General features: G+C 39.2%; 1 protein-coding gene across 1 annotated transcript in view; it reads left to right on the top strand.

Annotated features, from left to right (window-relative positions):
• brip1 (BRCA1 interacting protein C-terminal helicase 1) overlaps positions 1 to 24,849 on the top strand; it is a 94,465-nt gene that overhangs the window by 51,490 nt on the left and 18,126 nt on the right. The window contains exons 22-25 of the mRNA XM_039821859.1: positions 922 to 989; positions 1,577 to 1,655; positions 1,789 to 2,001; positions 3,278 to 3,420. Of these exons, the coding sequence (XP_039677793.1) occupies positions 922 to 989; positions 1,577 to 1,655; positions 1,789 to 2,001; positions 3,278 to 3,420 (503 nt within the window). The remainder of the gene's footprint in view (positions 1 to 921; positions 990 to 1,576; positions 1,656 to 1,788; positions 2,002 to 3,277; positions 3,421 to 24,849) is intronic.

Below are 24,849 nucleotides of genomic sequence, written 5' to 3'. Positions count from 1 at the left end.
CAGTTGCAAGGTATACATTATGTATTTGAGTTCATCCTGCCACAATCTACTGCCAATGCTTGATTTATCTAAATAATACCCATACGTTTTTAGCATTGTCAAGCATCTAATTGATCAGTCCGTAACATTCAGTACTGCAGACCTTCACCCCAATAGTTTATTAAAGGGAAACTTTGGTATTATTTAATAACCTGGACCTTGTTTTCTTTTGTTTTTGTGCCAAAGTAACTAATGGGGACAACATTTTTGAAAATTGGTCCAGTATTAAGCGTGACTACAGAGAAATAAAACGTTTTTCTTTAACTTTTGCCTTATTCGGTCTGTATTTGTTAATAGTGAGTAGTGAAACTAAAGAATTACTTAAATGCTTTGGTACATACAAGTTTATAAAAGCTTCTACCCAGTAGAGAGTTGGGGACTCGGATTACAGTATAGCACATCATATAATAATGTATTGTTTAAATTATTAATACATTACATTATAAGTTTTTTGAAACCATGTGTATTTTTGTATGTATAATATGTATATATATATATATGTATATGTGTATATATGTATATATATATATGTATATATATATGTGTATATATATATATATATATATATGTATATATATATATATGTATATATATGTGTGTATATATGTATATATATGTATATATATATATGTATATATATATATGTATATATATATATATATGTATGTATATATATGTGTATGTATGTATGTATGTATGTATATGTGTATGTATATATATGTGTATGTATATATATCTCAATTATGCAATTTATGTAAAAATATTCCCTTAACTGCTGCTCAACATTTTTGACAATATAGTTTTTTTATTCTGCTGCATTGGTGTTTCTAGGTATGCATCTACTTTGTTTATGTAAACTAACTTCCATTTTTTTCAACCAAGCTATAAACATACAGAGATCTTGCAAGCAGGCGCGCAGAAGATTTAACAATACCTCTACAAAAAGAAAGGTAAGTGTCAAGTCAAGTGATACCAAGTTAACTTTTTTTTTTTTTCCATCAAATCACATTGCATGAATATCCTATTTCTACTTATAATTGTATTATTAAAATAACACCAATACATGTTAAAACAGACCAGTGCTGCCATTCACATGCAGTGATGGATTTTGCACTTGGTCTGTTTTCTGCACACACAAGCACATAAAGAAAACCCAGTGGATGGCAATGAGTAAAATCCTATGTGAACACTTAAAAACAAAGGGTCTGACAAGGAAAATACTGTCTGTTGTCAATATACCCATTCAAAGCAATACAGTAGATGACCAAAGAGTACCACTGAAATAGAAAAAAAAAAAGTTTAGCACTTATGCAAAATTAGCATTTAGAAACAAAATTTTCCACTTTATGGGCAGTGTCTGTGTTATGAATCTGCCTGTCCTAACCCTTAACGAAAATGTTTTCAGTAACTCCTCAAAGATGTTTCTTAAAAGCCATTTCTAAAAGTTTGGATATAAAAAGAAAGATCTGAGATATGGACATAGCAATTTAAACATGAAAAAAAAAAGTTTGAGACTGTTTTTGTGTTCTACTTACAGAGAGTCAAAGACCAAAAGCCATGCTGTTTGGGACTCTACTGTTCTATGTGTGAAAAGGAACTGCTTCCTGTGGCACATGGTAATATCTGAGAAATCTTTGTTTTCACTTTTTAAGTTATTTACCACGGATAAATAATCTGAGTCAAACCATTAGTCCAAGTGAATGTGTTTGGTATCGATTTAATTTTCACTCTTATGACTTCGTTTTTCAGGTGCACTACGACGTGCTTTTTGTGAATTAGACCATCTAGCTTTTCTGAGAAAAGACAGTTTTAGTCCTGCAGCAACGACCCGCCGCTGCCAGTGTGCACCACATCAGCCATCAACTTCAGACAACTCAGACTCACTGCTGGTAGTCCAAAGTCTCGCATCACTGATGGCGCTAAGGACTGCTCTGCAACCCTACTGTGATAACAGTTTAACTGGTGCGTTGACAGCTGGTTTGATTAGACAAGAACAGTATTAAAGAATTGGTTGTGATAAATCTTGTACTAAGCATTACATGTTGCATCAAAAGAGGAAAATGCCATCACACCCACAACTGAGAATTCAACATTCAAACTAATTAGAAATGATGATTAAAAACACTGACATTTTTAAAAGATAGGACTAAATGATGAATAAAATGAAAATATGAATAAATAACTGTAAATGATTAGAAATTAATTTGATTCATTCATTTGAAAAATGAATACACAGGCTTTTCTCATCCCTCTTGTTTTAAAACGGACTTGAGCTACATGTGATTAAACTATTAGTTTAACTACATTTTGCAGTAGTTTGCTGGTAGTTCACCTACATTCACATTTGCATAGTGATTCAAGTAGTCAAATGACTGTCTTGCCATTTATTGTGTAGTCAACTACTGAAAATGCAACCGATTTTTGGGCCATAAAAGGAAAAGAATGATTTTTAAAATGTATGTTACCATTACTTCTCTACTGTAAATGAACCCTCTTTGATCAGCCCTACATTCTTTTTCTTTGATCCTGACCGCTGTGAAGGCACGGCCAGGCAATGCATTCGTCAGGCAGACAGTTTTTTTTAAGGCGGTTGAGGGTATTCCAGAAAGCTGAAATGTCAGCTCTCCTGTGAAAATATTTGACTATAGTTTTTAATGTTTTAAAATCCGAATTTGTAAAACTAAACTTGAATATTTCAACACGTCATAAGTAGTTATTATTCATTTATTAACAAATGTTCAGAGAAGTTGCTACATGCTATTTTATAAGTTATCTGGCTAACTGAGTAATCCTGCTTGGTGCAGTGCCCCTTCCTGGGCTCTTCTTTCTGGAAGGCATGTGTCTGACTGATAAACATATGCAAAAACAAAACAATTTTTTTTTGGTTGATGTAAGACCTGTGAACAAGTGGGCATGTTTCACAATACACTCATTTAAGTAGCATTTTGAGCTGGCATGTGAATTTTGTTATAAGTTTATATCACAAGTACATTCTCAATTTGATCTTTATTTTTTACAAAGTAGTTTAAAGTACTTTTTATAAGTAGCTTTAGTTAACCAAACTACAATTCTCCTTCTTCAGTTCAACTTTTTCCAGTATGAAGTAATTGGTACTGTAGCTTGCAAAGCTATGCTTTAAAAGTAGCTTCACTAAAACTGCCTTTCACTTTGATCCTTTTATGGCACATTTTTTTTCCTCTTAAGTTACATGCTTTCCCACTGCTTTTCATTCATGCAGCATATAATGCCATCTGGAATCCTGAGGAGGGCTCTGTTACCAGATTTCTGCAGTGCAAAGGCTGTTTGTCTCAAAGCCCCTTTCTGTCTGCAGCTTTAATTGCAGCAGAGATTCAGTGCCCTCCAGACATGGCTCAAGATCAGGTAAACATTATGAACATATATATATATATATATATATATATATATATATATATATATATATATATATATATATATATATATGTGAAGATGTACAATACATGCTCAGTGTGCACATACAGTGTCATGTAGAAATCCTGATTGTTATTTGGCAGAAACCACAATCCAATTTATTAACATCCCCTTTATACTTTTCCACTATCTTGCAAAATACCTCTGGTTCAGAGAAAAACGTGTCTGTGTCTGAGTTTAGTTTCACAAGTTAACTAACTGGGATTATTAGATGTTTCTTATCTTATTCACTTATTGTAACTGAATAATCAACCATTTGGTCATTGTATTTTAACTCAAATTCGGGAGTACATTTTAAGGCAACAAAATACATCCCATAGTGTGTCTTGTAAACAATATTGCTCACCACAAAGGTGAAAATAGTCCCTAATGGTTCTTTTATCTCTGGATGTGTATGTTTGAGTGTGAATGTTTTTGGACCCATTCATGGGAGACTCCCAGGTTGATAACTTGACTCGAGTCAAACCGCATTTTTTATTCAGCTCTTTTGCTCACTTCCGTGTGAGTGCTGCTCTTGTTTGTCTGGCTTTCTGTAACTCGTAAATCTCAGGTAGTTGGCTAAAATAAATAATAGCATAGATTTAAATTCCCATCCCTCATGGAAGCATCTGTTCATTGTCAAACCCACGTTCACCCTGGCTGGGAGAAGGGTTGCAAAGACAGGTTGAATAACTGGGAAACCCATTCACCTGCAAACACATGTTTAATCCATTTCAATGCGTTAGTCTGAAACTGGTTTCTGAATACTGCTGGTGCTGCTTCATTTAGGATTGCATCTAGACACTTTCAGATAAACGTATGAGACAGGCGTGTGTGCATGGACACGCGGCTATCTTTTCCAGCAACCAACCAGCTTCACTGTCTGTTTGATATCCACCTTTATCGTCTGCTGTTCGCTCAAGGAGACCGGCACATGTATTAACTTTTGTACACCTCAGAATATTTCTAGTTTGTGGGAAAGATCAATCAGTCAACATTTATTTATATAGCACTTTACAGCAACCAGCAGGTATCCAAAGTGCTTTACATCAGGAACCAAGAATAAAGCAACATATCATACAATAAAAAGAATGAAACATGGAAAACAGTAAAATCAGAAAAGGTTACATAGAAACGGGAGGAAGAGAGGGAAATTGTCACACCACTACTATGTATTAAAAGCCATTCTAAACAAATAGGTTTTGATTTTGGATCTAAAAAGAGCTACATCTGTAATAGTGCGAATATCAGGGGGTAACTTGTTCCAGAGTCTCGGGGCAGCAACTGCAAAAGCCTGATCACCCCTCCATTTATACCTTGACCTTGGGACTTCTAAAACCAGTTGATTTGAAGCATGTTGCCATAGGGTTTATTTAGGCAGTAAATGATTGATTGTCACACTCCTGTATATGCCATGTTCTGTTGGTAAGATCCTGGCGGCAGGGCATGAAGTCACGATGGCATGACTTCTTCAACAATGGAGCTCTATGGCACAGAGGAATAAGATACATCAGGTTTTGGATACACACACAAACTCAAGACTTGACAGTAGGATACATGCATTGTCGGTATTGGTCTTTTCAGGATTTGTTGAAAAGGCCAATAACTTATTCCCAGTTGTAGTTTGCGCTGGGATCGCCACCTCTTGGTCAATTAGTCGACAAGTCGGTCATTTTGGTGTTAGTTGACTTAGATTTCTTTAGTCGATTTAGTCATTTTATTAAATCCTTTTTAATGCTGGATGACTCTTTTATTGAATAAACTGTATCAGCACATCTGTGGTAAAACTCTGATTTAAAGTGATGCTTTTGCATAGTTATTTGTGGAGAAACTCAGTTTTGCAGATCTGTCGATTAAATCAACTAATTGATTAGTCGACAAAACCATATGGGTGTTAATCAAATAAGAATTTCTTCAGTAAGGAAAGCCCTAGTTTGTGCGGTTTCCAATAAGGTTTTTAAAAATGTGTTGCTGTGAAGGTAAAGGTATAACCAGGACTAATCCAGTACTTACTGTGTGAAGTGACAAGAGATACTGAGCAGCATGCCACAGCCAGACTCACATTTGAATGTGTTGCTAATTTGACATATGGAGGTGGCATTTTATCTGTATAACAGTGTTCTAATAGTAATGTCCTCAATGATCCATGTGGAAACAAAATTAAGAAATTACCCAAGTCTAACCAGTTACAGTAGTATACTGTACAGGTATCCTGCAGTTTTATCAGGGTGGGTTTAGCAAAGAGACGGTTCTGTTTTTTGTTGTTGTTTGTCCCTCCTAAATTGGCTGTGCCAGAAGGCATATTTCAATCAATAACTACTCCCACCCCTCCATAATCCGATTTACAGTTGTAGCAGAACAGAGGCACAGTACAAAGTGTCACAGCTTCTAGGAATGCCTCAGCCGGTTTTCTTATTGATTTGTAAATCCATAAGCTGCTTCTTTTCTTTTTGCTTTACAGACAGGAGATGTCTCTGTGCTACACTGTATTTATTGAAGGCATCTGGCCATGGTTCAGTCAGTATGAAAATGAGTTGAAAGTTTTTGATTGAATGAATACAAGGTATGATATGCATTGATTTTTGTTAGGAAACCCAAAACTTAAAACCAAAATGTATTACAGCAAAATTGTATTACAGCTTTAAAATAGTGTCTGAATCTGTGTGTATAACTATATACAGAAAATTTAAAAATACTTAGCTTCAGTTGACCTATGACTACTACACTGATTTAATGATAAAATAACATAATAATAACATTACTAATAATAATTATTATAAATCATTAACAGTAAATTAACTAAAGTTTAATTATACATGTATTAATGGTGGTTATAATAAAGTGTTACCTTTTATTTTGGTGCAATAGGCCTATATTTACTTTTCTTCATTTTTTTAATACTTGTTATAAAATAACTTTTGCTTATTATTGAAGCATAGACTGTAACAGTCTATGGTCTGCACCAATCAAAACTGTTAACAGTTGCCAGGAGTAGTAACTGTGTAGTCCTTTTGCTGCAGCAGATGTTTAAATGTCAATTACTGTTGGGATTATCACTGTGTCCTGTCAGATTAAAAAGATTAACCCTGTTTGACTGGTAGATTTGGGTTAAACTGTAACTTTCCAAACTCTATAGTACTTTCAAAGCTGAGTTATCTAGTCATCTTGGTACAGTGACTCGTTCTTGGCTTCAAATGACTTGATCATTGTTTGATAAATCCATATTTTTAAATTAATCCTTAAACCAAATAAATGGGATGTGCTAGCCTGGTTGACACCAGACAGGGCATGCAATTAACACCCGCCAAATGCGGGTGAATTTTGCAATTGGTGGGTAACCCTGTCAATGTACCTGCCACTTTGGCGGGTAGCCAATGAGAATTGAGTGATTCAGATGCGCAACTATCGGTAAGCAGGGTACGCGGTTGCTTACGGGCCTGGTCCAATCACGGGCACGCATCACTGGAAGACATTGATTGACAGCCGGGGCTCCCTATCGCGCAGCCACTGACCAAGCGGGAGGGAGAACAGGGGCCTGTTGCACAAAAGTAGAATGAAGAAATCCAGGATAACTGAAAAAGCGCAGCTTGATTTAGTGTGATCCGCTCATCGCGGCTTAATCGGTTGCACGTTTGCCGAGCCAGGATAAGTAGGTGAAGCTATGTCAAGCCAGGAGTAGATAGCTGGGATAAATGCACGTTCACGGCTTTCTTAAATAGACCACGGTATCGATCACAGATTTACTGATGCAGAAATGGAGAAGACGTGTGCAGCACGTTTCACCCGCTGAGCAGCCGCTTCTAATGGAAAATTACGAGGAGGTGAAACATGCAAAAAGGGAAATACGGCTGTTATCAAAGCCCGACAGACAATAGCGGACCGACTGAATACGTATGGATAAAAAAAAAAAGCTACTTAGTCACTCCACGTTTTAATTGCTTTAATATGCTTGTTTTATGTGTTGGTTTTATTTCTGTATCTGTTTTTATGTGCTAAATGTAGCCTGTAAAGCACTATATAAATAAAATGTATTATTATTTAGCCTACTTTGCCTTAAAAGTGAGCAGAGGGAATTCTTGTTCCTCAGGAAATTTACCCTAAGGACTAGGCTTAACTTCAAACCCTTATTCATAATGCGAGAATATGTTTTACCATATGCACAAATGTCCATAAGCTATGTCTAATTCTAAATATCTTTCTACAATTAATGTTCATAAAGAACAAGCATGACTGGACAAAAACTAGAAAAAGAAGTGACTTCAATACACACAGTAAGCATATCTGTAAAACAATGTAGCCTATTATTATTCATGTTTTTTTATTCTCACTCCCAAGCTAGAAGATGACAAGTGACAGCACCAAAATAAAATGATTAAGAAGCTCTGGAGCAAGCTAGCTGCAAAGAATAAATCGCCATGGTTACTTGGCTGGGTTTAATTCAACCTGCTTTTGTACAACCAAATCAAAGCTAAATTCATCCAGGATAACCTGAATATCCCTGCTTAATCCCTTATCTTGGTTTTGTGCAACAGGTCCGGGTCAAATTAATTTCCTTGTTTATGTTATGAAGACGAGACGTGTGTGTGACTCAAACATCTCACATTTACCAACAAAACGTACAGCGAAAGACCGTGCAAAACATTTCAGGCCGTCCTGCCAACATGTATACATTTAACATCAATGTACGCTGTAACGATTTTTCACTCTTAAGTCTCTGAAAGTTGCTGCTGTTTCATCTTGTCAGCTGTCTGCAGCGGGCGGGCCTGTTGCTCCGTTTCCCCCGCGACTGACGCGCACACACACACACACAATGGACCAACGGACGCCGCTCAAATGCCTCTGGGCGCAATTGGATAGTCCTTCAACCAATCAGACGTGAAGCACGGCTTCGGTAGCTGTCATGTTGAATGTAGACAAAAAGATGCTCGCCGTCGCTGCCCATTCTCATAACGTGCGTTCATGGACATCAGAAAAACGTTTTTCCGAGTGAAAACGTCACCATTCACGTAACGCTAATTCGCTACGTAACGCTAACATATCGGCTAATTCTCGGCTTCTTGAGCCGTGTGTCGCCAATGCGCACATCGGCTTGAATTATGTTTTTATGTTTTATTTGCTCTCACGATCGCTTACCACTGCCAGGGTTGCAACTGCAATAATAGGCTAAAGCAACGAGAGTTTATGGAAAGCACAAGTGTAATTATGGTCAGATCTTGGTCCTGACTGATGGGGTAGTGATATTGACAAGAGTAGGCTAATTTACGCATTACCGTACAGCGTGATCGGCAATTTTATTTTTGCCAGCTTTCCTTCCTGTTTTAGGAAGCAGCGACTGTATTGCGTTTTCCCTGTAAAACCGAGTCTGTGTTCTTCATATTTATGTAGAATTATAATTTGCTCTTCTTATATAAAACATGCGGCTCTGGTAGATGTTTGCGATTGGTTGTGGTGCGCAAACACCGCCTCTTTTATGTGAACGCGTGCGCCGCTGGATTGGGAAACCCTGAGTTGACTGAACTAGTTGATAACCAGCGTCGTGATACAGCTTATGCGGGACTGCGGTTGTTAGGTTAGGTGAAGCCGGATAACTGAAAGAGATCCAGGACATGTTGATCTTGCTTCGTAGTACAGGCCTCTGGCGATGTGCTGTTTGGATGCTCGCATAAGAAAACAGCAGAAAATCTTTTGTTATTGTGGCCTCCATGTTTTCACACACCTGATGCTCTCGGCTACGGCCAACCGTTGGTGGCAGTCGTGCAAAAAGTTGTTAAGCCAAACGCCAATATAACAGAAGAAGAAGAACAGGCATCCCGACCATGTGAACGCTGCCAGTCGAAAAAACAACGGGGGCGGTCCCTGTTATTCTGAGGTGGCATGAACGCGCCATTAATACATCAGTGGTCGCTGCGCTATCGTCGCGTAAAGCCCGCCTCAGCGGTTGTGATTGGTGCCTCCATTTTGGGGACATTGGAAATGGGTTTGGTTTGAATGGGCTCCTGGGCCAGAGAGCAAATCTCAAATTTGCAGGAAGTTTGTCAGGGTTTACCCAGGCTAGGGATGTGCTGTCATTCAAAGTCAAACATGTTTCAATCTAAATTCAATCTAATTTGTTCTGAGACCGTTTCAATAGCGTTCGATTTACAGTAATTTGATGATCCTTTTAAATTGAGAAGCTCAGTGGTTGACATGGAAAGGATTGACAGATTATAGAGCGGCTACTGTCATATGTCACACTTTTTAGTCACACACTTTATAGTTAAACATTGCTGTTTTAACTTTTTCATCATTGCACTGCATTCAGATCTTGTAGAATATTTAACTCTTTCTGTATCAGATTTATTGCCAAGCAAGTTTGCACTTGCAAGGAATTTGCCTTGGTGTATTAGGTGCATACAGTAGACAATAAACAAATAAAACAGTTAAATTAACAATAAGGCGAAGTACTGCTACAGTCAATAACAAATACAAAATAGATACATTACAATAAAAAGTAAAAAGACACTATAACAAATATGTGCAATACAACTGTTTTAGACATGAAATGAAGGCCGTTTGATTTGTGCAGGGTTTGCAAAAAAATATTGATCAGGGGATGTGTAAAAGTTCACAGTATATATAATATGTGCAATAGCCAGGAATATCCTGCTCTGCTTTGTCTCGCCATTTTAGATTTCAGTCAATACTCCCATCTGACATTACGTTATACCATAATGGCCTTGTTTGTGAAATATCCTCAACATTTTGGCCATCTGGAACACAGTCTGAATCTGACTAAGCTGACCGGTCAAACGCACATCTCTGCCCCCCTCTGCCCCCCTCTGATGCGAGGGGTTTAGGACACGCTTTGGTCCACCCTTCACTGTTTCAAATGATGCGTTTCAAGTTCCTTCTGTTCAGCTGTGAATTTGACAGACACCATATTGCATGTGAAGCTTTGGAGTCTGTCTGGGTGCAATCGCCACCCAAACTTCAGTCTGCATGCAGCCACATAACAGACTCCAACACTCTTGGCGTGGTGTATGGCGCACTCACAACAACTTTAATTGCATCATCGATTACTGTCATTTTGACCTGTTAATCTCCCCCCATCCTTTATCACTTTGTCATCCGTGCCAAAACATGTCACTTCTCATCCCTCTGACACCTGTCTTCAAGGATCATAATCGCGTGAAGCTATTGTGGGAGACATTACATTTAATTTTTCAGATAATAAGAGGCCACGCAGACACCATGTGTACCTTAATATGCTTTGTTATAGCACAGATGAGATTGGAGGCTTGCAAGCTCTGATATAGTGACCTTTAATAAAAGGCACTCTTTATGCTCCAGTGAATATTAAAGATGATTATTTTCATCTGAGTGATTTATTTGTAGCACAAAATGAATTCTGTTGAGCAGTTCCATTTGAACAGAAAATAAATAACTCCTCCTATGATGTAAAATTTAAGTTTATACTTTTTATAAATAAGTGAATTTGTTAACTTGACAATCTGTCAATTGCTTATCTCCGTATAAAAGCACTGAATAATTTTTATTATTTGGTTGTGTTACCATGTAAATCATTGCACATACTGTACATTTTAAGCAAAATTATCAGCTGAATAGAACACAGTTTTGTTGTCCACAATCTTTTGTGGAAGTTTTACTCACCGTTCTCAAACTGACTCTCTAATCCGTTCTTTAAGACAGACGCAGGCCACAGAACAACTTATTTTTTTTGCATATTCGTTCATTTCATGTCACTTTACAACATTATCTTTAATAGGATATCAATTAGAAATATTGTATATACAACGTAAAACTTTATATTTATTAATTAATTATATATTGTCTCCCACCTACCCAAACCATTTCCTCCTCCCAGGAGTCCCTCTCCAAAAAAACAAATTAATTAAGTAAATAAATACAAATGCATTCATTTAAAACAACAAGCATTTATTTAAAAATATATATGTAAAAATACGACTTGTATCTACACTATCTCCTTCCCTCTAAAGTTCATTCTCTGCCTCGGGTGCTAACTAACAGGTTTGTTTTTTATGTTATGTTTTCTTTGCAGATATTATATTTAACATGCATTTTAAATTTTTCTCTGCTATGATCCTTTGTGAATATCAGCTTTCCCTAATTGAACAATAACAATTAAATTACAAGGTCATCTTTTGTGCTGAATAACATCAGGTGTGCAATGTATGAAAATTACTAGAGGCATTACATTAATTGGACATACAGCATATCCCATTACATAAAATGAAACATGCAGGTGATGTTTTGCAGAGATTTGTGATGAAATTAGAAAAATCTAAATTCAATCTAAATACAAATGTTCATTTTGTTTGCTTCCCAATAGAAAAGGGATGTGTTCATGACGAAATTAATTACACATTATTTTAAATGAAAATAAACCACTTTGTCAGTTGTGGTGCATTAGGTGAATAACTAAGATAAGGATTGCTTAACCGGATCATCTGGTAGTAGAGGGTCTTTAGCAATCTGTCTGCTGGAGCAGCTGTTAGAATTTGGCTTGAGCCATAGGTTTGGAGCTCCTTGGACAATAAACCCAGATTTGTTTCAGAGGGTCGGTGGAATTAGACACCTAATCTGCCTATGTGGTTTTATAAGTTGACTGATCTTGATATAGACATCCGTTGTTTGGGCTCATCTTAGTGTGCTTCCACCATAAGCTGGTTAATACTATAAGTGTGATTGTGGCAACCATTTGTCAGCTGAAAGCCTGATGCCTTTTTAGTTGTGCATATTGTAGTATGGTCTCAGCAGGAGAGTATTAAGTACTGGCAATTAGCCATTTATGCAACCTAACCCTGTTTATGGTCGAACACTGACAGAGATAAGACACTGATCCATTAAACTACTTAACTTCTTTGTGTAGTTTTATGTTGAAGTTTTTTAGTAGCTGTTGTCTAGTTGTACATCATTTTGTACATTCATATGTCCGTCCATATTTTGAAGTTGTTTGTTTATTTGAGAGAGAATGAAGTATATGTATGAATCTGTGCTTCAGTGTATATAAATTGGCCAACAATTGCATTTGTTTCAATACTCTTGTGCTGATTTTAATTTGCATAGCATAAGCATTACGAAGGAAATAATTATCTAGCTTCATTTAGTTTCTGCCCTCATTGATTTTTGAGTAGCTATTCTCACTATCCTTTTTTCAATCAATACAGTTGAACTTCTTTGATTGGGGATGTAATAAGATGTGTCGCTCTGCCACATAGACCAGTCGATAGCATCGATTGATCTGTGCTAGACAGAAGTAAGAGTTAACTTCGTCTAAGAGCATTAATTTAGCCATGCTGGCTTCATGGCTCTGGGGATGGCAATGTCAGTCAATCTTTCTCTCTGACGGTCGGTCAGTCTACCACTTTGGTACAGATTGACATTTCTCAACAACTATTGGATGGATTGTCAGACATTCATGCTCCTCAGAGGACAAATCCTGCTGACTTTGGTGTTCCCCTGACTTTTCCAGCAGCGCCACCAGCAGGCTGACATTCTTGGCCTATAATGAAAGATTGGATCAATTCCCATGAAATGTGGTACACGCCACCATTAGGTCACAGGCAGTGGCTCCAGTCAGAGCATGACTTTGTTGTTTTTCTTTTGTTTCTTGCACTGCAGAAGACAGTGCTAACATGAAATTAAGATGCCTGTCCTTAGATTAAAGGATTCCTAGGATTAGGACATGTGATTACTTCACAAAAGGATCTTGAGGATCAGATGCTCATTTGTTTTAAAGATAAAGTGTATATTGTATGTCAACCAGACAATCTTCCTTGTTAATGTGACCTCTAAAACAAAACTCATACATTGTCTAAAAGACAGCGAGATCCTCACAATAAAATCATACCATCATGGACAGCTCTACAACCTGACAGCATGATTAGTAGGCCATTGCAGCAAACCTCGTTTCATTCCCTACCTGCTCTTATTTGCCATATGTTTTACTTAGCTGCATACTGTAGGTTGCGTTACCTTAAATAATGGTGTCTCATAAATCTGTCCTGGGAAACATTTGTTTCTCATTTAGGAATTGCACTTGGGTTCAGTCTGGGGAGATGACCTCTCTAGTTGAAGCAGTGCTCCATTAACCTGGTATGCTGCAAAACAGAAAGTGAACCGTTCTGAATTATTAGCACGCAAAGGCTCTTTGTAGTCTTTCTGTCTTCCTCTAGTCTTCGTCTTCACAGACCTGTCTCATGAAGAAAGAAAAGAAGAAGGTAGAGATCATTGAAAATACTTCACAGGTTTCTTCCACTTTCCATCAGATGGAAAATTACCAGATCCCTGAAGGTCTAGCCCGGCTGTGAAGATGGCAACAATCCTAACAAGAGAATGTACATCTAAGCCCAGCCCAGGTTTAGCGGGGATTCAGACTGTAAACAGCCCTGCGCTAAACAACCGGGGGCTGCATTGGTGGGAGCGTGTTGTTTAAGGTACCAGCAAGCCATTTAAAAAAATGACCCATTTAGTCCAGTTGGAGTAACAGAATAATGTGTTTAAAGGACGCCAAAAAAACGCCACAATAGTTTGTAATACTGGATTTTACAACTCTGGAAAGTTTTCACAACGGCATCTTCATTGGCCAACGCTGCAACTTGCCGGATGATGTGGCGTTGCTGCTTAAATTGAGCCAGGTTCAAAATGTTTGGCAAATAGTTTTTGAATATTCTGAGATAAGGTGTGAATGCAAGTTGCTGAAGGAAAAGATAAACATTGGCAGAAGATGATGATGATCTCATGATTCTGCAGGTCAAGAAATACATCCAATACCAACATTCGGTGCCAATGCAGGAAGTACTGTGCCCTGTTGAGAGGCTTAAAGTAAGGGTGTGGTGGTCGGGGGGTTGGATAGGTGTGTAGTGTATCTGTCTGACTTTTATGCAGAAGACCAGAATTTGCATTCTGTCACAGACCAACATACACGGTTTGTTTTATTTAAATAACCACCTTTTTTTTTCTAACCTTGACGAAGTGTGTTAGTGTTCATTAATCATTCTTTATTTCCCATAACCATGATCTAACCTAACAATACCATACCTGACATAATCAATTGTTTAAAAAAATCAATGTAAACCATATTTGCATTGAACAGGGTTTGGTAGAATCATCCAATATTAACATTCTGGGCCCTATTTTAACGATCTGAAACGCAAGTATGAAACGCAAAACGCAAGTAGCTTTGTGGGCGGATCTCGGGCGCTGTTGCTATTTTACCGGCGGGATAAATGACTATTGCGCCCGACGCAAATCTAAAATGGGTTGGTCTGAAGTAGCTAGGTGTGGTTTGGGCGTAACGTGCAATAAACCAATCAGAGCGTCATCTCACATTCCCTTTAAGAGCAGGGCGCTTGTTCCATGGCGGATTGCTATTATGACCGGGGATTTGCCTGGCGCCAGCCGGAGCTGCCGGTGCGAGATGCGGCAAAGTAATAAATGCCCGTCGGGGCGGGTGGCGATGTTGCTGCGGCCACTTCGGGCGCATCTCCTCAAGTCTGGAGAGGATTGCTGCAGCAATGGAGCGTGGGCCTCCAAACGAACCACCTGCTCCTGTTGTGCCCCTTCCTCCTCCCCCCACTCCATCTCCGTCCACCCGCTCCACCAGGAGCACATCGCGCATTACTCCCGGACCAGATCCCGGCGTAGTTCAACATCACGTCTCCTTAAGTCCTCTAATATTTCCTCATTTATGTCATCAACACATCCATGATTCATGGAAATGTTGTGTAAAACACAACAAGCCACAAAGAATGCTGCGACTTTTTGAGGACTGTACTGTAAGTGCCTCCTGATCTATCCAAACACATGAAGCGCATTTTCAGTAATATTTTCCTTTGTAATTATGTATGGTTTTCAAAAATGGGAACTGCTGTAGATGAGAGAAGTGTATGCGCGTTGTGCACACGCTACATTATGGCCAAGCATGCGCCCCTAAAATAGCATCTGAATAACGCGCTACTGACTTTAGACTAGGTTTTTCCTGGTCAGTGGCGGAATTGTTTTCTGAAACTGCAGAATAGCACAAAGTAACGTTTGCGCCAGAACACGCCTCCTCTTTTCGCTGAACCGCCCCCAGGAGCGCAAATACATTCCCTAATTTCCCGACGTGCGTCTGTGGAGGGAAAAGTCCGCTGTGCGTCGGGTGCAAAATAGGAATGATACATGCGTCGGTGAACAAAGGCAATTGCGCTGAGTGCAAGATAGGGCCCTCTGTCTGACAGTAGGGTTGCATTATATTTTGATATAGCCACCTGCAGATGGGGTGGGGAAACTCCCTCCAGATACACTTTAGCACTCCTACATTTGGGAATCCTTCTGCAAACATTTCAACAGATCAAACATGTTACTTCTCACTCGTCTCCCGCTAAATGCTCCGCTTTTCTCTCCTCAAAATGATGGATTGCCTTTCTTTTGACAAAGTGAGGGTGAAAGGTGAGGTATTAAAAGCTGTCAGAAAGCTAAGTTGGAGTTGAGGACTTTCAGATATGCATGGTAATGTGTTGGAGGAATGGGAGGAGTGAAAGCACTGTGCTGTTGGTGGTCCAGATCTGTGTAAATATTGGAAGTGTTGGGACATAGCGAGTCAAAACACAACACAGCTTTAAGAGGTTTGCTAATGAATGCAAAACCCCTCAAAAATGTAACTTTTGAGTTTTTCATGCAAATAGATGCCCCTGACAGATTTTGGGCTGGACAGAGCATTAGCCCTCTGTGGTTATATTTCTTAAAAAATATTATATCCTCCCCGTTCCAATTGAATCACACCTAATCTCACCACACACAGTCATTTGAAGCATTGAGGAAAATCCCAACAGAGTAATGACAGGAAAGTTCTTTGTTCTGGCCTCTAAGTGGAATATGTAAGTGCTGACAGACAAGACAATTTACGAACAGGAGCTCACAGGACACACTCAGTTTTAATTCTGTGGCAACATACCCGAGAGCTTGCCCTGACTCATCACTCTTTCAAAGCCCGCTGGCACACCTCGCCGTGGGAATGACACTTCTCAAACCATCTCTGTTTGAACAAGTTGATTCCACTTTCTCTGTGCTCTACGTTGGGCATTCAGCAGCTTTTCTGATTTATAATGCCGTGCTGGCTGAATGCACGAGGTCAAACTTCAAAAAGGGTTAATAAGTGTTGAATACAAGTCCTAAGTGTGCACACGAATGTGCCTACTCCTCCGTTTGAAGTATGAATTAATCCTGTTTTATTGTGGACGACCTGGCAGGTTCACACGGAGGTGTGGACAGATAGGCATCAATGCAACGTGCTGCTGAGCTCTATGATTTTCCCCGTTTATCCGACATGTATATTTGGCTGGCGTGCTACTCATGCTCAACATAGTACTATCAACCCGGTTTTAGATTGAAATTATCCATTTCAATTAGTCATCTTTATGGCCAAATTGTTGCTAGAATACGTCTGTACTCTGATAATGGTGAAATAATATAGAGGAAAGCTGAAACAAATGTACACCTCCATGTTTACGTTTTGATTAAACATTTAAATAAATGTATATTCAATTAGATCTGCAATATTAAGTGTATTAACAGAAAATTAATCAGCAAAACATTTTAAGTACAGGCACCAAGAAAAATGGCCACATCAAAGCATTACATGAGCAAATCAGTTCGTAAACAAGTAGGCCTAAACAGTTTATCCAGATTCTCTAACTACTTTGTTTGGAGGTAAAGCTAAAGGTGAGCTTACTTGAAATGGTGGTAAAAACGCAAAAACTGTGTAAAAAAACTGCAGGTAATTGCCTTTTTTTCTTTTGCAAATACATTTGACTAATCTGGGGATTTTCTCATAACCCGTCTGACTCTTCATGTTTCTTGCCCAATCTGACTTATTTTAGGTGATGATATATCATGTTCCCAGAACATCAACTTGACTTTTGTCCAAGTTGTGATAAACTGGAACTGTCATTTAAATGGTGGAAGAGTAACGGGAGAGTTTCAGCTGTATGTTGTTTGAGCTCCTGCAGCCTGACAAGAATAACATGCTGCCACAAACACTGAGTTCTTGTAAATTAAAGGCAAAATATGTATTATATATTCACCACAAACATTGTAACCCATTTTCAGAAATCAGTTTAACTCCACCACACACATTCATGCTATGCTAAGGCATAGAGCTGGTGTTGCAGGTGTCCCGTAGAGACTCTCCCAGTGCTACCACTCTAATAGTAATTCAGTCACGCATCAGTGTCCACAGCTTGGTCTCAACACTCCCTGTTCGTGTCAGAAAACAAAGACCACGGGCGTCCCCGCAATACATAGCCACTGGGGCAACCGGACAACACCTTTAAAGCAAACAAGCTTACCCGCTCTTTATAACTGCAGCATAATACTCAGCCTTTGTCCCTTCCAATCCTCCACCCTGGTCCTCCTGCTCCATAGCAGGTGCCACTTGAAGTTGCTTTACTGATTCATTGTTTCTTCAATTCCAAAAGCCCATCTCTTTTCATATTTGCCCTCTCAGCTGACTTTGTAGGTGACTTTCTCTAAATGTACATAACAAACCTACAGCCTTTTATTTTGTGTGGTGTAATGAAAGCATGGCTTACTAAGTGTGCATTTGTGTGTGTGCTTGTGTTTTGTGCTTTGTGCTACTTTGATGAAAGGACACGGGCTCTTACTGTTAAAAATGACACTGCTCTTTCTCTGCTCTTTTTTTCTGACTGTTATGTGGGTGAGACACATTTTCAATGTTGAGCATGAAAATGTATTCCTGACCTTGAGCATTTAGCAGCCAAGGAGCCAGATATTTTCCTCAGGAGTTGGTGGAGACCAAAAGAAGAGCGAATATTGTTTTTTTATTCGACAGGTGTCCAGAAACACAACTCCAAATGAATGCTAATGTTTATCTGTGTGTGGTGGATGTGTAATTAGCGAGGCCAGCTAGTTCGCTTGTAACTGGCAGTGGCTGACCGCTATAATGACAGTGTGTTTTCATTCTCTGTACTGACAGTCTGCTCTGCGCTGAAGGTTTCAGGTTTCTTAACTGCCTTTTGCATATTAGACAGCGATTGGTTTACAAATTAGTGACGTACCTAATGAAGCTTGCCCAGGATATAATTGAATCTCAGATTTCAAGGAAGTGCAAAGACATGTTCTCCTTCGGGAGAGGGATGTGAAAATGCAGAAAAACGACGCTGGGTGCAGCGCTTTATCTCCAGGCAGCCGCATACCTTCTCTTCTCATTGGGAACAATTCGAAAAAAAAGACGCTCAGAAAAAACCTGCTGTGTGGACACTCAGCCTTATCCAGTTAAAGCTCCAGCATTAGGTTATTAGAGGCCGAGTAGATGACAGATGTTTTAGAAGAAAGAGTTCATAGAAATTCAATCAAAGGTCAGGTATTAGTAACCGTGTTAATCTTAGTTTCCTTGCCCAGCCTTGCTTTAAAGGTCCCATGGCATGAAAATTTCACTTTATGAGGTTTTTTAACATTAATATGCATTCCCCCAGCCTGTCTATGGTCCCCCAGTGGCTAGAAATGGTGATAGGTGTGATAACCGAGCCCTGGGTATCCTGCTCTGCCTTTGAGAAAATGAAAGCTCAGATGAGCCGTTTTGGAATCTGCTTGTTATGAGGTCATAACAAGCAAGGTTACCTCCCCTTTCTCTGCTTTGCCCACCCAGAGAATTTGGCCCACCCATGAGAGAGAGAGACATCATGGCTTTCAAACGAGAAAAGTGGCAGTTGGTCAAGGCCACACACCCACCCTCCACCTTGCCCCCCCCTCTCTCCTCCACAATAGCTTCAGACACAGAAATGGCACATACTAAGGAAAGCTCATTGTAGGACTGGCTCTAGTGGCTGTAATTCTGCACCAAGGCTGAATTTCGGGAAAGAGACTTCAGATACATTATTAGGGGACCACTAAGGTCTATATAAAAGCATCCAAAGAGCACCATGTCATGGGACCTTTAAATCTCTTTTCATGCTCATCCATTGGTGATGAAAAATAACTTATGTATTTATGGTGTATTTGTATGGTGAAAATAAGCTAGTTGGAGAAAATACACACATGCTTGAAGAAATATGGGGGTGTTATCCCCCAAACCCATCACCATTTGTTCCCCCCTTTGAGCTACAGCTTGGGGTCATGGGTTATATGATGTGTCAGTGCATTGATTAAACCTTCATTAGATCTCTGTAACGGTCCTCAGGACCTGTTGCCCTTTTCCGGGAAATGGAACTACTTAAAGGACAAACGTTTGACTGCGTGCAAACCATAGCAACGGGAGTTGCAGTGAATGACTTGGTTTGGTGGGTGTCTGAGATTCTTATAGCCTCAGTCACCTGGTCACAGCCCCCACGGTGAGTTCAGGGAAATCAGAGTTTCAGACCTCCGTCCATTTTAAACTCTTTCCTTGTAGAAGTTTGACATTCAGGCTTCCGAGTTACATTGTTTGAGGCCAGGCTTCAGGCCTGTGGCCTGCCTCACGTTGGCCACATGTTGGTTCATGTGACTCCGTTGTCTCGGATCAGTTTAACCACATTGCTCGGTCCCAACAAGGTATTTGGGTGGGCTTTAGCACTTCTTGCCCAACAGTATGTCTAGGGTACTAGTATAACTGACACCTGTCCTAACAGTTAGAGCATACAAAAATGTCTTTGTGGCCTGCTGGTTCTGATCAGATGTCATGGGGGCCCAATAAAAATTCAGGGCATTTGTTGCATGTCATAACAGGCTCAAATAATAATTGTTGCAATTGCTTGAATAATTCTATATAAGTAAATACTAAATCTGTTTGTCTGTGAACTTTTTTGCAGCGTCACTAATCGTATGCCTTGACACGGAATGTTAACATATGTTGTTTCAACATACAGTCATTATTCTGGGATAGGCCCTTCTTCGCACAACTGCAAGAGGTCGCTTGTCAGAAAGGCGTAAACATGGGCTATTTTGCGCTGTTTGAATGACCAATACTGTTGTTTTTCTTATGAGGACAGTCCATATTGTTCATAAAGCCACTACAGAAATTAGTGCAAAAGATACTGTATGGTTCATCCAATGGCCTGTTCTAAAATGATTGGTGTGAAACAAAGACATTTAAATTCTCTTTGTAATCAACAAATCTTGCGTAAAGCAACAAGCATTTTGTCTTCTTCAGATCATGTTATTCAGAGTGAGTTTTCTCTGTTGCCATGAAGACGATATTTTACCTGCTTTTAAAACGAATCGCCACTCTAACTCTTTTATCCCTTCTGTAATTTGTCTTTTAATTGGAAAACTACTCTCTAGGGTGTAGGCCTATATGAAGGCTTGTGTGCGATATGTATTTGTGTGTTGTCTGTAGCTGCTCTTAACGAAATGCCCTTTGTGGGATTAATAAAGTTGTTGAATACAGTATAGATGAACAATGACCCAAAACATACCTCGAAAGAAACCCAGGAGTTTTTTAAGGCAAACAAATATTCTGCAATGGCCGAATCAATCACCTGATGTCAACCCAATCAAGCCTGCATTTCACTTGCTGAAGACAAAACTAAAGGCAGAAAGACCTACGGACAAACTCACTCCCTAATGTGATTATAATATAAAGGTGCTTATGTTGTCAGTATGTCCTAACATGAACTTCCAAGCATTTCTTTTTTTATTTTCACTCATACTGTTTTTGTGTAATGCCAGGTTTTTTTCCCTGACATTGTTTGCTCAAATGCTGTAAAACTGGGAGGCAGAATGGAGAGATGAAAGGCGGCAAAGAAAAGAAAACTTGTCAGTAACTGCTGTGTTGATCCCTGTGTACCAGATAAAGTCCTACATCAGTCAGTAATGTAGGTGGTAGAGGTGCAGCAGCAAATAATTTACCAGAGCTAAAGCCTTAGGATCATGAGAGTGCAAACATGATTATTGACAGAAACACAAAAGGAGGTTTAGGGTAGTCTCATCCCAGCTGTGTGAAATTTCAGCCAAACACAGTCATGTGCACAGAGGGTAGGCAGGTGACAGTGTCAGAGAACATGAGGACCCACCCCCACAACCAATTTGTATGCAGTTTCCTTTATTCTCTGTTCTTGTGGTTTTCAATCATGACCCAGTTTTGGGGGGGACAAAGCCCCTCGCACCCCTGTTGTGCTTATAATAGCTATGTCTCCAATTAATAGGACAGTCTGTATTTTTGTGTGCGTGCATCGTGTATACTGATCATGGGGCAACCTAATAAGCCTTTTTCTGTGACACAAAGGTGTTGCAGACATGCGGTCATTGTCTTTGCCCACCTCCTGCTTGAGTCTTTAAGCCTTATTGCCCTTGACACACTGCCCTGCAGAGAATTAAGTCATCCCATTTGTCTTACTCATTGTGGACAGAGTGGGGCACTGTTTCCCTACTTTGCCTGAAGAGACTCATGTGATTAAGCAGTGAATAGTGTTTGAGCCTCCAAGGGCTCACCATTGGGCTTTGTTGCTAGGTTTTACTGTGATGTCTATTGTGTCAGCAGCAATAAAGAGACATCTGTTTCTTAAGCTAATTCTGCTCATTTGCTGTTCCAACAAAGCACTCTAACGTGAGTGGCTTATCCAGAGACTACAAGACTGCCATCGTTCAGTTCATCTTGTCACTTTTGTTTTGCCAATTTGTCCAAACAGATTTGCTGTTTCCGAAATTAAGCACAAGAAAGAATGTTGAAACAAGTTAATGAGACGACCAAGGGTCCCAGGATAGAGACCATTTATAAGGACACAAGCAGAGCAGAGCTGAGCCTAATGAATGATGAACCATTAACAACACCAGTTAGCAGGAAATGATTGGTCACTGCTCTGTGTGCATCTGATCTATAGAGTAGAGCCCCGGCTGAGCCTGGGGTTGTTCTGAAACCATTTACTATTATGGCACTGCTTTAGTCTACTACATAAACATGTGGAGATGGATTGTAGCCACACTAGATTGTTTTGCTAGTGGTGCCACTGGGTGAAGAGAAGCCATGAGGAGTTTATTTTGAAAAATGCCAACAGATGACATCACCAGTGCCTCTCTAAGACTATGATTGCTTAGCTTTGACTTTCAGTGTTTGGCCCTTATGCCTATGGTCATGTTGGATGCTGTAGCTTTTGGTGCTATTGGATTGGAATGTGTTGTACTGTGAGGTCTACCATCATTGGTATAAATTGGGTCGACAAAATATTAGAAGCTAGGTGTACTTATTAAACTGAGTATACGGTTGCTCTGTGGTGGCATGTCAAATGGTACAGAATCAGACATCATATTTAACAGAACCACTGTTCCCACTAAATTACTATAATACTTAATGCATCTGCTCTATTCTCCTTTTGAGACTTTGTCATTATTCTGCTGTGTGTTAAACTGTGTATTTGTATTCATTACACCCATTTGATGCAGCAATTGGCCAGGTGTGTGGAGGTGTTAAATTAAAGCAGGGTTTGAACTTCTCTCACAAGCTCCTTTTTTTCGCACTACTTTTGACACTTTTTGTGTGCAACACTATGAATGCATTCGGTGATACTGTCCAAAGGTATGCACCATTATCCCTATTTGTACGATGAATTGGGTCAAGACTACATAGACATGCAAGTGTGGCCATTTGTGAACAGGTAAAACACTTTTTGGGATATGGTATAAAGTTCATTTGAAGCATAATGAGACCTTTAGTTTTTGCAGTATTCTGTAACTTTGTTTATTCTTTTGTTTTCTTACTGCTGATGTGTAGTTCCTACCAAGTCAGGTTCCAATATAAATTCATTAGCATACTTAACTGAATTTTGTATACTAATTAAAAACAAACCTAATAATAATAATTTATTAATCCCACAAAGGAAATTACAATGTTTTCACATTTTTCACATTACACACACAGGCCTGAAATACACACACATGCTCAGTACCTATACATGCACTAATGGAGAGATGTCAGAGTGAGGGGGCTGCAGCTGTCGATGGACAGGTGCCCCGAGCTGTTGGGTGTTGGGTGCCTTGCGCCCAGCTACCATTTCACCACCATGGGGACTTGAACCGTGACCCTCTGGTTCCCAGCCCAACTCCCTACAGACTGAGCTACTGCCACCCATATTCATGTTCTTATTGGGTGTAAACTCTCCCAGGACCACACCTTTTTGTTTTGATGAGCTTACTGCTTGCAGCTGTTAACTGATTAAAAAATTGTACAAACCAAACACAGGGATTCCCTCAAAATAAACACTCAAGTCATTGGAACAAAAAACACCCCCGCACACTCTCACCTAATGAGCACACACTTACAGCACAAACAGCAGCGAGACAAAAAAAATATGCAGAAGAGACAAGAATAAGCTGCATAGCAAACAAGGGAGCGGAGCTTAAAAGAATTCTCAGGCAGCTGGGCCTGTGGGTGTCAGGGCGAGCTCTACCTCTCACCTTTTGAATTGTGTTTGCACACACATGTGTTTGCTTGCCTGTCTGTGTGTGTGTATGTTTGCACATAAGTATGGATAAAGGTGTAATGTTTGCTCTCTAGCCTGCTTGACAGGTGTCTCTCATCTAAAGCCCTATCCAGTTTTGGCCTTTCAGCAACGCTGAGCGTTAATGGAAAAATAAGCTTCATAGGGAGAGGAAATCTGAGAGACGTGATTAATTGCAGTCAGGCCTTTGTATTCACTGACTTTGAGAAATGGATTGTCAGGTATCACTGTCCTAATAATTGTTCCTTCACCCAGTCAATACTTACCATATGTAAATGTAACAAAGGTTATTTCATGAATACTTAACATAGATGCTAATATGTCTGCTTGATCACAGTAGAGTTTGATATTGTTCAGGCATCGTTTATCTTAACTACAATGCTGATGACATCTGTGTTTCTATTTTTCCACTTCAGCCGCAAGTGGCGCTGTCTGCTCTATTACATATGTCATGTGACATACTGTAGGTCAAAATCAACAAGTCCTTCAAATTAAAGTTTGTAACTGCCCTTTGGAATGACACATAGAAAAATAAATCCGCTTTATGATGTGATGAGACTTTTAATAGAATTTCCATCTGAATATTTACAGAAATCACAGTTACACATAATTGAAAGTGCATGTTATTAAAATTGATCAAGTACTTTTCATGTTAACTTTTCACTTAACTTTTTTTTTTAATCGCTGTGTTTGAAGGTTTTCTTTAGTGTGTTTTTATTAATAGTGAAAAGTAACTAAGTACATTCAGTACTTTGCCTCAGTACCACCTTAAAGTACATATTCTTTACTTCAGTTTCAATTTTGTGCTACTTTAAGCTTTCACCCCACTGCATTTACGAAGAAAATATTATACTATTTACATGGCTACATTTGTCTCATAGCTTTACTTTGTAGATTATTATTTTAAAAATCTATAATGAGTATCTGAAATAGAATACATTGTTTTACG

The sequence above is a fragment of the Perca fluviatilis genome, chromosome 2 (genome assembly GCF_010015445.1).
Source record: "Perca fluviatilis chromosome 2, GENO_Pfluv_1.0, whole genome shotgun sequence".
Taxonomy (NCBI): domain Eukaryota; kingdom Metazoa; phylum Chordata; class Actinopteri; order Perciformes; family Percidae; genus Perca; species Perca fluviatilis.
The sequence above is the reverse complement of the archived record's forward strand: the minus strand, read 5'-3'. Positions and strand labels throughout refer to the sequence as shown.